This window comes from Anopheles nili, chromosome 2, assembly GCF_943737925.1.
Source record: "Anopheles nili chromosome 2, idAnoNiliSN_F5_01, whole genome shotgun sequence".
NCBI lineage: Eukaryota > Metazoa > Arthropoda > Insecta > Diptera > Culicidae > Anopheles > Anopheles nili.
In genome coordinates this window covers 71,909,837-71,925,320 of record NC_071291.1, presented here as the reverse complement: position 1 = coordinate 71,925,320, position 15,484 = coordinate 71,909,837, and the positions used below count along the sequence as shown (strand labels likewise).

General features: G+C 43.2%; 1 protein-coding gene across 1 annotated transcript in view; it reads left to right on the top strand.

Moving 5' to 3' along the window:
- Positions 1-1,056: 1,056 nt before the first annotated feature.
- The window catches only part of LOC128730101 (MOXD1 homolog 1), a 41,645-nt gene continuing 27,217 nt past the window's right edge, over positions 1,057-15,484 (top strand). Inside the window, exon 1 of the mRNA XM_053823141.1 lies at positions 1,057-1,455. Coding sequence (XP_053679116.1) covers positions 1,057-1,455 — 399 coding nt within the window. The remainder of the gene's footprint in view (positions 1,456-15,484) is intronic.

Below are 15,484 nucleotides of genomic sequence, written 5' to 3'. Positions count from 1 at the left end.
GCTTTATCAAAACGTCAACGATCAGGGCGCATGCGTGATTCTAGTGATACGTAAAATCAATGGTATGAAGAAAAGCGCGATCGCGCCTACTACGTTCGATCGTGATTAAGTGCTAAACTTTACGTGAGTGGGAGATGATCGTGAGAACAAACCATCGCGGGGTTTGATCTTGAATTTCGGTCATTTTGAAATCCTCCTGGGAAGCTATTTTGCATCAAAACAAAAGATCGATTGATCGGTGATTAATTTGCAACATCTAGCCCTGCTATCTTGGCATAGATAGCATTGCCCTTTGGAGTCTCTCTAATTCGATATCGATCTCTATTTCACGCGTTTCGTTCTTTCCCTTTCTCTCCTCTCTTCAGCATCAGTCAAACAGCAAAGATAATCCCCTAATTAAGGTTGCGATCCGTAAGTGAATAATTCGACGCCGATGTGCCTGTGATTATTATTCGAGCCCCCACGGTGCTTCCAGTGATAATTCGTTCGTGCTTTGGTCGGAAGGAGTCCCAGCGAAAAGGCTGCTTGCGCCTTTTAATCGAACGAGCGTGGTGTGCTGTATTCCGGTTGAATACCGTTCAGAAGATTTGGTGAGAGTGAAAATTATTGTTGATGGTATAATTAAAGAAAATAGTGTTTGATTATTATCCCTTTACATCGCTCACCGCACTCGCGTATGCATTTCGTCTAGCGCCTAAAGAAGCAACAGTACGTTTGTGCATGTGATCGATCGGTGTGTGGCAGGGCGAAAAATACCTCAGCAAAAAGAAGTTCTAGTGTGTGTGTGTGTGTGTGTGTGAGTGCGTGTACGTGTGTTTTATTTTCTGAGGAAATTAGCTCATTACCATCACGATTTCCGAGCCTTCGCCCTTCGCGAGCTATCCGCTGGAGGAAGCTGGTGGGATTTTCGCGCCCCGTCTGTGCAACCCCGGAAGGCGCTCCTATGCGTGTGATTGTGTGTGAAAACCTTCCGTAGGGAATCGATCTTCTGCGAAGTGCACGTAGAAAGCAATCAAATCCCTGGAGCGAGACGAAGCCGAAAATCTGCCGATAATGATGGCATTGCGTAATGAAAAATCTGCCCGCGAACCGTTCGATAGCTGCGCTCCATTAGCTAATTGCCAGCGTAAGGCAGGCCACGTTAGGCCCTTCCGAGTCCTTATGCTGGTGCTCCTGCTGGCGGGGCTCATGCCGGTCGGCTGCGATGGGCTTGTGGCGACCGCCCATCCAAAGATCGAACCCGTGCACCACCGATGGAGCCGTTCGGAGGCGATGGACCCGAACGGGCTGTTCACTCTGGATTGGCACGTTGAGCAGAAGGACATCGTGTTCACGGCCACCGCCAACACACGTGGATTTATGGGACTGGGATTTTCCCACCGGTCCGAGCACATGGTCGGGTCGGATCTGGTGCTGGTTTGGGTGGACGATCGCACCGGAAAACCAAATGTACTGGTAAGTGAAACAAGACGGAAATGGGTAAAAATTACCACATGCTACTGTTCCATATCTTCCATACTCTATCAAAGGATAAATTATGTTTTGCTACACCTTTTTTTGTATGTCAAGCTCTTTGTTCGGAAAATGAAGTACTAATGTTAGGATAATTTAGCTGGCCTTTCTATCCTTTCATAAAAAAGGGGGACCAATTGACAATAAGCCTCACGTGCTTTGTATCCACGTGACGTGATTTAAATCTTTCAAAGGATCAGCAAAAGTCTAAAACCAACAGTTTTAAAGTCCCTTTTTTGGACTCGCTAGATATCCTTCATTGACTCTTTTGCTGGACGGAATCCGGCCTTGCTACTTTCATTCTCAAACAGGTGCTAAAATCCAATCAACAGCTCGCTGCTGGTTTATGGACACGTAAAGCATTTATTCCAGATTTGGAGTAGAAAGCGAAGCCTGACGAAATGAAATGAACCCATAAACATCTGACACCCCCGACACTAGTCTGTGCTCCGGTGGTGAGAGTAAGGGGCCATAAAATGACCACTATCAGGATCTGGCTTCGCTAAAATTGCCCGAGAAACGGATGCAGTCAGTGCTTTGGCTGTAGAAAAAAAGGAGTGGAGAAACCTTTCCTACTTTTTATCGCCCGGTCTCCCAGAAGAAGGATCTATTGCGTCGGTAAATGTGACGCTGCTTTCCGGGATTTGTAAATTAAATTTCCTGGCGCTCAGTTTCTACTTCACCTCGTAGGTTGAACCATGGGCGCATGGTTCGTTCGATCAGTTTTCCGTAGGTCAATGTGTCATCGTATCCCGTCCATTTGTAGACCTTTCCACCACAATGGGATCCCCATGCCCTACCGGCGACCTTTTATGCTTGCTTGGAGAGAAATCAAACAATCATTTCCAGGGATTCCAGAGGATTTTTCCGTTCAGAAAAGCACACACTACGTTTTCTTTGTGTTGCCGGATCGTTAAACTGCTGCAGTGTTTCTTTCTTTTTGGTTATGAAAACACTTCCATTATATTACTTGTGTGCTTATTCGATTACATTTCGTTGCACTGTTTGGCTGTCCTTAGAGCATCTTCACAGAAAATCAATAGGAATGATCACGTGAAGAGATTGACAGGAAATTTGTTCGCCTTTACTAATTTGAGTACTTTTAGTCATCGCTTCTTTTAACTTTTCTCTTCAGTTGACTTCGTTCAGATGTATTTCTCTATTAATGAAGAACTTTTTCTTGGATTTTGAAAATTATGATTAAAAAAAAGGTGTAATTTTCGAGCTGTTCCCAGTTGAACTAAGATATCATTTGAGTTTCCTCGGATTGTCATGTTGTTGGGGTTAATTCGTTAATTCGATTTATCCCTCATTCTATAGCAGAGCTCTTCTACGTAACAATACTTCTACACATCTCCGTTCTCCACTGTGAGAGCGTCCACGCTAAATTAGATTGCATAAGCAGATTCTTATCTGCAAAAAAAGAAACAAAAGCCCCGCTCATTAAGATGCTTGCGGATGTAATAAGTAACTCATAAAATTCGAATCCAAAATAGAACGAGTAGCAAGACGTTGCGCACGCTGCTATCTATTGTCGTTTCCATCTGCGTCTTGGGCCACTTCCAGCCTGACTCAGCTCGTTTGTATATTTCTCTATTTTCTTTCCCGCCTGCTTCCGTGCTTCTGTTTTTGTTCTCTATTTTGTTTTAATTCCTTGGAACCCGCGTTCCCAGCTCGTGTCGGCGGTAAAATCTGGTTTAATTTGTTCGTTACATCTTTCTCCGGCATCTCGCGCCGAGTGGAATCAGTTTCGTCACAGTGCTCACGCGTGTGGAACGGTCTCGTGCCCACGGAACGGTCTCGGGGCATGGATATTTCGGTTCAGTTTGCGAACCTGCAGGAGAAGCGATCCAAATGTTCTGAGTCGCCCATGCGCCATTCATACACACTTTGTTTGAAAATTAAGTCCACGTTCCATTTCGTTACGCTGGCTCATAATTAAATTGGTTTCATAAAAGCTAGAGTAAACTTGCTTGTCCATTTTTACGCTTTACGCCAGTGAGCAGTAGGTTAGAGAAATAAATGAACACTATAATTTGAAGCTTGGTATTGCGTATAATTAATTTCATTTATTTTTTTAATTAATACCTAATGTCAAATTATGTGCGTTAGGCTCGTGCCTATTGATTCAAAGTTTGTTCTTACGTCTAACGTTATGACTTTCAACTTACTCTTTGACTTTATTAGTTTCTCATTTTTTTTATCAATTGCTCTTGCATACCCTTGCTCATTCTCTGCAACATCAGCATATTTTACAACCTTTCAATTCCGTTCCAGCTGGCATCAACCACCCCATGTGCTTCATTTACGTCCCAAATTTGCCTGCCATACCTTCGGCTGCAGCTGTTCGGAAGCGTTTTCCGTTCCGCCGCTCAAAGATAGTTGACAACAACGCCTTGCTTCTTGCATTTCTTTCTTTTCTCCTGCCTCCGCATGGGAAGTGTTGTGGTCGTTGTCTGTCCCTAATTCTTTCCTTTCCACTGAACTATCCCTTTATTTTTGGCTCAGGGCTCTCAAGCGTCCCGGTTCGATTATGCTACAGCGTTATATGTGCCAGCTGCAAACCGCACGAAGCTCTCCAACTACTCGACGATGCGCATAATGAGCGGTTCGAAAGCATTGGCAACAGTTCGGTATATAGGCGTTCCACTTGGAGATCAGAATGGCACTGAAATGGAAAACTTTCCCCAATCCGAAATGGAAGCCACCGAACGGATGGTCCATGTGCAAGAATTACTTCCTTTGTAAAGATCGTCCTTGCTCACGCTGAATCCAGTAATGGGTGGAAATTTGCGCCCAAGGTAATTCGTCCATGCAAGCAGTGCCAGACTAAAGTGCCTGCAAGGTCGGTAAACATGGCGCAGGATGCGAGGGGCAGGATAATCTTTGCATACCTGCATCCATGTCGCGACACCGGAACAGGCTGGTAATGGGGTGGAAGAAATTTATTTGAAAGGAAATAACACATGGGCACGCTGTGTGGGCTTGTTTTTCCGTGATGCAGCTGTTGTTTACCGTTTGTTCGTGTGTGTTCATTTAGACCAACTGTTGCATCAAGAGAAACGCGAAATATGAGCCATTCATTTTTCCGAATAATTTCACTATTATTGTGGCAAACTATGGCTCTTTAAATTAAGCACTGAGATGAGTATTTATTACCTAGCACTTCGTTGCAAACATTTCGTTATCATACATAATCTTACCATCAAAAATAACATGCAAAAAACTGTCTTCTAAATGTCGTCAATCGGAAACGTTATAGTTAATCGATATTTCACAGCATGAGTCACCGCTGCTGGGTATTATTCATCTGATGGCGTTTTTTTATTAGCCACAGCTACAATCACTCTAGGAGAAAAGCCACCAACAATGTCACCCTTACCGTTGGTTTGATCGATCCGGCTCTCGATCCTGCTTTTGATTGCTTGCCGCGTGTAGGTCGGTAACATTGATTGGATTGGCTTCATGCTGCCAAATGATTGACTTGAACTGCTTCGAGTGCAAGTAGCTGTTCGAAATAATAAAAAGAAACGAACAGAAATCCGTACGCGTTGTGAAAAATTGGGAAAAATATGATTATCTGGGTTTAAGGTGTACCAGAGTTCATTAAAGCTGTTTGCTTTGAAGCGGTCTTTTGGCGGTGGTGAAAAATAATATATTAATTTTATATGCTCAAAAAAATTATGTACGTTTTAGTAAACATACGCCCTAAATCAATAATCCATCAATGTTGGATCTGATCATAGAGCAAATTTATGGCATCACGCTATTGATCCTACAGTAGGATATGCATTGTACCATTTGACAAGCGGGCTAAACTTAAGCTGATTAAAAGATTACCAAGTTCTCCAGCGTGCTTTTGATGATGCTAGAATATTGTTGCGTTTCGGTGAAAACCTGACCGTGCGCGTGAATTTTAAAATGGCTTCGGTCTTATCCTGCCACCTACAGTCCTCGGATAGGATGATAAATGCTTTTTCGAACTGTGTTTAACTTGCCAGTGAGATGCAAAAATGGGCTAGATAAGAAAAGGAATAAATATTAAAAAGCCACCTGCTCAGAGAAGGCGATGGAGAGAAATTTTTCCTTTCGTGAAAGCTACTCGTTGGTACCAGATTCAGCAAACTTGTATGTGCCATCCGTAGGCTTCTTGGAGCAGTGTTTACGAGCAGAAGGTTTCCGGGAAATTTTCAGCAAATCACTAGAACCGCTCACCGCACGGTGTGGGAACTTCGAGTACGCGTTCGTGCTACCGAGCCGCAGCTACTTAGCGCTTCGAGGCGGCAAAAGCACCTTCTTAATCGGAAGCGCTTCTTGAATATTAAGCGTATCCACCGAAGAGCTTCTCAAGCTCAAATCGTGGGGTGTATCTCGAAAGACAGAGAGCGAAAACACAACGGAATCCATTGTTTCTTGGGGCTGGCAGCCATGTACACACCTTCCGTTGGGCGGGTTCCTCCTGATAATCGCTTTTACCGAAGATGGTTTTCGGTGGCTGACCACCAGAATTGAATGAAGCAGAATTCCACCGGCTGGAGTGGAATTGGAGAGCATAACGTTGAGGCAGAAGCAGAGGAATAAAGCATGTTACGAAGAACGTAAATAACCGCAGATCGACAGATCTTACGGTGAGATGAATAATAATGCGCCAGCTAATAGGCTTGAGTGGGCAATCAATTGTACTATTGAGGAAGATAAATGTTTCTTTCGTCACCTGATACAAAAATATTTTACCAAAGCTCTTATTCAATGGTATTGTTGTATAGTTTATACACGACTCAGTAATTGTGTGGCATTTTTTAAAACATATACCTTTACCTTGAAAATGACATGAATTGAAACTTCAAAAATTTTGTTTGATTAGGCCGAAAAAAAATAAACAATTTGAAGTTCTATTAAAGCCTATCTTGGTGGAGCAGCAATTTGCATATGCGTTATCAATCAATTGCTTGACATGCGTTTGTTTACCTTACGCATTCGTGATGTAATCACGGCCTGCTCCGATATTCCTGCGAAATTAATTACTATGACAGACGTCACTCGTCCGCCAACAAATTGCCATCGCTTATTGGCGTTCATAAATACAAGCTACCCCCATGTCGCATGCTGGAAAACTTGACGCAATACCCGGTGAAAGAATGGCTTCAATCCTGGTCGAATATTGCCGATTATTTGACTGAATCGAAAAAAACGACAACAACGAGAAAGCACGCACGAAACGGAAAGGAAAGTGAATTATAATTTGGTTACCCACCACCATACACTCCGAGTGGCTCGATTACAGCAGCCAGGCGACATTAATAATTGATTCCCGGATCCGCACTTACGCGCGTGCTTTTTCTTTCGCCCTCGGTGTCGTGCCGGTGTCGGCATCCCCTGAAATGTGGCCAGTGAACTCGTGGAAAAGTGTTTGCGAGTAGCAAGAATAAGCTAAAGCGAAAAAAGTGTGGCATCTAAAGATTTAAGACCGCGAAGTAAAGGAATTGTTAGGAATTCTTTGCCTTCAGCACGCTTAAGCCCATACCAACCCTCAGCACCAGAGGAATATTGCAGGCATCCGTCCCGTCGCGACTGAGCTTGTTTCAAGAAGTAAAGCCTAAAATTATGCCATCGAGCGTTCGTGCGAGGCATACATAAAAACAACACGCGAGACCAGAAGTATGCTACTTAGAATTCTCTTTCTCGATCTTCCCGCAGGACCTGAAATATATGTATAGACGAAAAAAAATCCACAACTCTGATTCAGGCATCTGCAGTGAATGACTCACAATATGTTTTTGTTTTGGTATTTCCACTACGTTGCATTGACTTCAATGAAAAAAAAAACGACATGTCTTGTGTACTTGAGCCTTTAGATATACAGCATTCTAGACAAGTGGCTATAATTAAATTGGAAAAGTTAAGCGAATCCACCATTACTCTAATGCTGTTATTTCCATAATTTTCCTTCAATTTTATTCCTCGCTTCCGGAAATTTTACCAGTATTCGGAAGGAAGCGAGTAGCGAATCAGGTGGTTTTCATTTGTCTTCTGAATCCCAGCTTGAAGTCCTTTAACAAGTCCTGTTCGAGAGGAACGTTTGTAAATCTTAATGAGAACCCATTAAGCACCTCCTATGAAATTAGGTAAAATTATGATTACGTGATAAATGGAAGCCATTCCAACTCGTCTAAATGCTTGAAGGTTCTTGCAGGTGCGCAAACATTTTTCGTTTTTTTTTGTTTCGTTCCCAGCCGAATTTGAAAGATATTTGATTTATTGATGCTCTGTCACAGTGCCTACATAAGGCGGGCATGCCTTTGATAGCAGAATGAATAATAAAGAGTAAAATATTGCCATAACATTTTCATTTACAGTGGCTAGAAATTAAGCTCCAGAAAATGGTCGAATACAATATACTAGAGCATTCCGAAGTTTCCGTGTCTAATACACATTTCCCTCTCTTGTGTTTATTCGTCCAGTTGAGAGATTTAATTATAGTTTTCCCCACAACAAAAAACATTTAAATCTTCTAACGGTCACGCGACAGATCGTGGCCTTAATAAAATCTATCGCCTCATTTCTTCCGGTCCCCAAGCTTTCTTACGGTCGTTTCAATGCTGATCGCGAAAATTTATAGCCCCACTCATTATTGGCCTTTCCGTCCTGCATTGAAAAGCCATTTTATTTTCGTCTACCACCGCCATCGTTGGTTGGTTCTCGTTTGGAATGAGATATCGCCCCACGCTCTGACAAGGGTGTGCTTTGCCCTGATTCACTTTTCGTGTTCAGCTTTTGCGACGCCACGGTTCAGCTCTGATCCCGCATGCTAATCGAAATCATTCTTCCGGTGGTCTCACCGGTGAGATAAGTCCCTCAATTCCCCCGGGAAAGCCGGGAACCGGATGCGTCTCGGAGGGTTTTATAGTTTTTTTGGGAGCTTGTTCCGTTCCGATACGTCGCGTCTTCGTGAAGGGCGCCATAGGGTGGGCGGTATAGGTAAATCAAATTCTATATCCCCCATTATCATCGTTCCATAGCGATTGGAAAACCGTACGAGATTCGCTGCATTTCATCCATGGGAAACGTCGGTGTTTGTGTTTGTGGTGGAAGCTGCTACGCACGGCTAATCTGTTGCCCGGAAAATAGCGGATGAAATTTATAATTCATATCTCAACCAACGGGTTTTGTGGTGTTGGCGGACGGAGATGACCTTAATTATTGCTTTCCGATAGCGATGGAGAATGTTGAACGCCTCGAAGCGGCACATTTTGATAGGGAAGTAGAAAATTGCCTATTTCGTGATTACTCAATTCCTAATCAATTATAAAAGAATTGGAAATTCATAGCTGTGTTGATTATTAGTGCTTGTAGGTATGTAAAAATGTATTGCATATCCTTCTATTCATAGAGGTGTTGATATTCAAGTCGAAATATAATGAGATTTTCGAAAAAAACGCCACTTTCATACAAGTCGTTTTAATATTCCGAATAGCTCCTGTTTGTCTACGACGAAAGTCTGGCACGCAAAAGTATGAAGCTATCTGCAGTTTCACCAATGCAGGGATAAATTAAGACACACCTCGTACGTGTTAATAATTTATCTTTTGCAGATGAAACAAGGCAACCGCACTGACGGCGTTCTATGGTGGTTTTCCGGGAACGAAGGCCCGAAAATATCCCAACATGACGTTGATTTGGATAAACTATGCAGCGTTGTATCCCTGTTGCCTTGAAGCAGCACATTTTATCAGCATGCGAACGAATCCCTGCATCAGAGCCTACTTGCGAGAAACGATGCATCGCATCGTGTGAAGGATGTGTCATATCATTTGCCCTAAAAATAATAATAATAAAAGCTCGACAGCTTCATGTCTCAAGGATAACGTTAGCTGCCTGCGTCGAAAGGATCAAAGAGACAAAAGAGCAGGGAGAAAATGGGACCTGATTATATTTTTTTCCAGACCCAGCGCGTAGAGCTCAATCACCGTCGGGATGATGTAAATCCGTAGCACCAGCTGAACACGACGCAACGTAGAGTCTTCCCCGTTCGGGAATGAAGTGTGAGGGTCGTGCAGAAAAACTCACTTCTTGTGAAAAACAGAGGCCAACATAGGTCAAAGAAAGATTCTAGCATTTGTTCCGGAGCTCCCGGCGTTGATTAAGCTGAAGCTGATTTAATTTTTTTAAATAAATTATTAAAATTCCACCAATATTGTTTCGTAAATATATTTTTAATTAAGTAGATTTATGCACTGCGCTTAACTCAATATTAGCCCAGCATCTTTTGTATATGAAATTAGCAAATATTGTCCTACCATTTTTCACGTTTATCATTCAATTTTGCACACCCTGCGAGAGTGCGGGCGGTAAAAAAAGTGTGCGCCCTCGCAGCAATCAGCCGGAGCTTTCATCTGAATGATTGATGCGGTAACGAATTCTGTGCCAATGTTTTCCAAGCCGTCGGATAATGACACTGCCTCATAGAAAACTTATGCCAAGTGCGCGGAACGACGCACCGCTAATCCGGCCAATGGAAAAGAAGGCGTGGAAGGATTTTGATAGAAGCCAAAGACGCACAAAATGCGAATCATCGAAAAATACGCAAGAATAGCGGGGGACGTATGTGCTTGCATCTTCATTATATTTGGAGCCAAATTTGGCAGATGGAAAAGCGATGGATGCTTTTGCCAAGAAGACGGATTTTCGACTTAATGAAGTCTGGAGGATATCCTTGACTTGAAGCAGTTTTTTCTTCGTTTTTCATGCGCGAATTTACTTTGAAGCAATCTTGTTGGGTTGATTCAATTATTCCTGTCTTACGTTTGACGTGATATATACAAAAAGAAATATATAAGATAAATATAATCCTTTTGGTAATATATTTAAACTGAGTGGTTTCAAACATTGCAAATTTCATATTCGTTTCGTATCTATCATATGTTTGAAAACATGCATAGAAAATTGAACCCACGTTGTGTGCATTTACATACGCTTACTTCTAGATGGAAATCATGCCGTCGATCGTTCCATTTCCGTTCTCAGAAGGGGCTCGGGATTCCGGGAGAATTGATTTTCCGCACTATCCAACATTTGCATGCGGCGCCGGCAGGTGGTTAGACGATCCTGAAAAGTAACGATTTTTTATCCTATCTGTTCCTGAATGTGTTCAATTTCGCCGCAGGAAGATTTTCTTGCACGTGTTAGGGATCAAGGTACAAGAATATATCTATGGTACGTGCTGGAATATTGTAATGTAAAAATATTTAAAAAATATAAATTGTGCCTCTCCTGCGTAATCAACCTTTCATTTTATTAGCCATTTACTTTGAAGTGTTGCAATAACTTTCGAAACCACTGATCATTAAAATGTATTTCTATTATATTGTGTACAAACACCATCAGTGTTTCAAAAAACTTTGAAAAAGTTAAATTCCACTTAATATAATTTCAAATGAGCTCTCTTTTGTCTCTGATTTCTTCATTATGATTTGACAATACGGCGAACGAATTGATCCCATTTTTCATTCAGAATTCTTTTGCCATCCCCGTTTTTATAGCGATTTTATAAGCTTCTGGCCTTAAGCTTCGCTTCATTAATATTCTAACAGCTCGTAATAGAATTACAGGGAAGCTAAAATTTCTTCAACCAACTTCCGAGTTGAATACGATACGATTAGAACGGAACTGAACAAAGAGAGGCGCCCACGAAAAAATCTGCTCCATTGTCTTGCCGACATCTCTCGACTGGTCGTTTTTTGTCTGAAAAGACATTGGGTCTGTTCGAGCCAAAGAGAACTCGTCTCGATCATTTCAGCGCTTGGAGATATACCGGTCTGCCTTGATTTCGAAATGAATGATACTTTTTGCATGACGATGTTGATTTTTCGGTGGCCTGTTTTCCTGTACCCGTTGGAAATCGATGATTTTTGCCATCAACCTTCGTCAGCTGACGGGACCGACTGATGCTAGGAAGTAAAAAAAGGACAACATTTCGGACCCGCGGTGGCTCGTGATTTCCCTTCCGTGGGGAGGTTTCGGTCGGACGTCGTTCGCGTCGTTCATAAATCATCGTGGCAAGGATTCCGTGGCCACCAGACCGGCTAGGATCACGGTTCACGAGTTCGACCAGAGCCATCGGTAGGGCTGATGAGAAAAGTGTTTTTTTTTCTTTCGTTATCTGCAATTTGTCATCAGAACTGTTACATTTTTCATCACGTACGATTGGGTGGACGGATTGCTTCTGGATAAAATCATGGCTTTTAACGTTCACCAAGATTAGGAAGGTCCAGCGCATTCGAGCCTTGATCGAAAATGAAACATCCGGATCTGCTCCACTTACAATGACAATGCAAACGTACCCAAATATCTAATCAAACAATATCTTTGATGAGGGGTGCTTTTATTTCATGAATACAAATATATCACGATTCGTAGCTATCCAAAAATAGTCTAGAATCGCCAGTTTTCGGATAGCTACCGAAGAATTAATTAACAAAAGCTCAACGTGTTCGCTTGGTTAACATGCATATCAACAGTAAGGCGTTTGCATTAGTTATGCAGTCAGCTTAGGGTCTGCAGTTTGGGCCTGAAGCTGCTATCTTCTTGATCTATTGATTTTCTGATATGAAGCCACCACACGTTATCCAACGTGCCTGGATGGCGCAATCTACCGCACAACGAACGGAGTCCATCTGTAACTTCCATCGTGTCCGGAAAGTCAAGGCTGTGGGGAAATGTTCCCCCATTTCTATTCCACGAAATCCACGGTATGTTCGTTCGAAGTTCCACACCCGGCGTTTTTGGTGGAGCTTTCCAGCGTACGTCAGTAAATCATTGCACTCTACTCGACAGCATTACGGTGCCAGGAATCGAAGCGCCAACCGTGTGTCGTGAAATGGCGTCCGTCCGAACGATGCTGGTAGCTGTTGAAGGCTTTGTAGAATTATCTCCCAAAGCGTAACGAAGCTGAACATCCCATAATTACCTCCACTGACGAATTCCACCGCCAGGTGGATTCTGTAACAAACATGCAGCTTTTGTGTTGGACAAACAGCAGCGCTTACCTTTCCCTTGGATCCGCTCTAATTGCCGAATACGTTTATTTCGCATCATACTTCCGGTAGTTCTGCTAACGAACTACTTCACGCCGGGATCACGGAATCGATGCGCAACGCTCTCCTGCAGAATGCATCGTGGAAGAGGAGCAGAACAAAAAGCGTCCGAGCGTGACGATACCACTTTCACGCCGTTGGAAAATCCAGCGGTCTTTAATCATCCTTCCCCTGGAGTCTCGTTTTATCTCGCTTCTGTTCCGCAGGGCTTGCGGATGGTATCCTCTCGCCATTGTACTCGCATTCGTGCTTCAGATCTTAGTGTTTCATAGTGTCTATCCGCGCCAATACGAGCACGCATTGTACTAGTTTCGTTTGTCCAGATGTTTTTCGTGCTGTGTGGACACTTCCTGACGGCACCAAAGTTGTTCCAGGAATTTCTGTGACGTTCAATTTCGGGCACAATATCTTCAGTAAATTCATCTCATCACAGGCTGACACCATTCTAGAAAAATGGGAACAACAATAGAGTGTGCGAACTTACGCTGTTGCGAGCGAACTACTGCAAAACGTTTGGCGTGTGGCGCTTGGTCGAGCTAATACCGGGAACTGAACGCATTTGCCAAGCCAGGATGCCAACGGAGAAAGTAGCAGTCCGAGAAATTATACCACCCTTAGTTATCTCGCCAAAAAATCGATAGAAGGCACCGTTAGTGATGGCAACGGCAGAGTGACGCATAGGCTACAGTGCATTGGAAGTGGCTTGTTTCTCAAGCCGACCGAGGAAATACATATTTTCGACGTCAAAAGCAGACAACACTTCTCTTTCCGTTTATTGATATAACTTTCCCGCTACAGCGCCGAACGTATTTGTGATGGGGAAGTTCCCGCACCAACCGTATGCTCATCGGAGATGCGTAAAAGTTGCTAATAATAGTACAGTGCGGTGAGTGTGAGGCGTGTTCCGAGTACGTGTACGCTCATATGTCATGGAGCTATCACGTCAACCAGACCTAAATAAATACGGCTTTGGTTCTTCGAACCGAATCCCCCATAGTCCACGCGATTCAACAAGTGTCCGGTCGCTTCATTTACCGCGCTCTTCCGATAACTTCGTCGTTTCCATTGAGACCGGAAGATATCTAATTGTTTCCTATGTGGGTCAGATCCCATCCACAAGATCCAAAGTTTGCAAACTTTTAATGTAGCTTTTCTCTGGCCCGTTTCCTGCCCAAATACCGCGAAGGCATGAAATGATGCGTAACAAAAGCTCACTCTTGCAGAAAATTCGGAAGGGAAAATTTTGAAGAAGCAAACCGATTGCTTTTCATCATGAGCATCGCAAAAAGTTGAAGAGAACATTTTAATGAAGTTCGATCACGCAACCGCACGTCACCCAAAATGCCACCAAACACCAAAATGAGCAAAAACAGGAAGTTCTCAGGGAGGGACCGTTGTTCAGCTTTGCAAAATTGTTATCACACAAAAGCCTGGCAAACCCGGCCGCAAACGCTCACGGTCGGCATGACGGGCGAAAGTTTCCGCGGAAAATTACTCATTTTTACAGGTAATTTCGCCGGCATGGCTTGAAGGTTTTTCCGCACTCAGCAGAAGCGCACTCGCTTAGCAAATGCCATTTTCCCGATTATGTTTGTACGGGTAGCGGAGCGCAAAACGTGAAGCTTTCATTTCACCAAAGCCAGATTGAATCGGAACGATGAAGCGCTTCCTTCTACCAGCGATAAAAAAGGACGAAAAAATAGCAGAAATGGAAATTTCCCTTACGAAGCGCAAACAAACGGTAACGCATTAATCAAAAGTAGCCAATTCACATACGTCATCGAGCGGGAGCTTTAGACGACGCTTTTTTTTCAGCAGAATCTCGATACGACATCGTTAGCCATGTAAATTTATTCTCGACCAACGAAAAAAAAAACATATTCTTTTTGCCCTTTCCATCTGGTTAGGCAACCTTAGTGAGGTCATTAAATCCACAACAAGAGATACGTCTGCAATGCTTTTCTCGTTAACCACGATTTTCCAAGGATATATCATATTTGTGGCGTCATTGAGATATATTCGTTCGGCGCATCCATATGATCGTGACTATACGGTTTCCCGCAACAAGGAGCATTAAGTTTCGTGATTTGATTGTTGCAAATTTCGGCAAATGCTAGTTATCTTTATGACACAATTGAAACGATTGTGTTCTCAGAACACAGTGAAAGTCCGATTGATGATAAACGAAAGACGCGGTATGTGCAGTTTATACTGAATACCTTCAATTCGAGCTAGAATAGGACCTAATCTGCAAGCGATCTACTCCGGGTGTGATTACGGCCCTAATGAATCTCTTTATGGTGTCAGTCATTTTCATTCGTCCCTCTGCTAGCGCATATTTCCGACGAATCCCGATAAGAAAGATGCAATCGCAGCAACCAAGTCTTATTCTATCGCCTTCCTGTCAGACTGTTCATCCTTTGCGATGAAAGGGAAACTTCAAGAGCGAAGGTAAAGAGTGATAATAGCAACCTTTGAATTAAATCTCCTCAGTTCTCCTCCTTTGCTCGGGTGCTTTCCTCTGACGAAATATTCACAATTCTGATTAGCGGTTCATATCGCCCTTTGGAGCCACGGGCTGAATGAATGATGCTTGAGAATATAAATTAAAGATCTCTCCGCTACTGCCACGATTTTTTTTATGTTCGAAAGAGGAGGAGACTTAGTTAATTTCCCTTCATCCTTGCTAGAGCAGCATGCTACCGGTGGAGGAAATTTGGCTCCGAGCTTTCTCATTATGTCTTCCAATAATTGGCCCGTGCCGTTAATTGCTACTTTCCTTCGCAGTGCCGAGGGAGAATCTGATGCGTGGATGATTTTCGCTTTCATCCCTGCCAACAACAAGGATGACCCCTGCTCGCGCTACGCAGTGAGCGTGT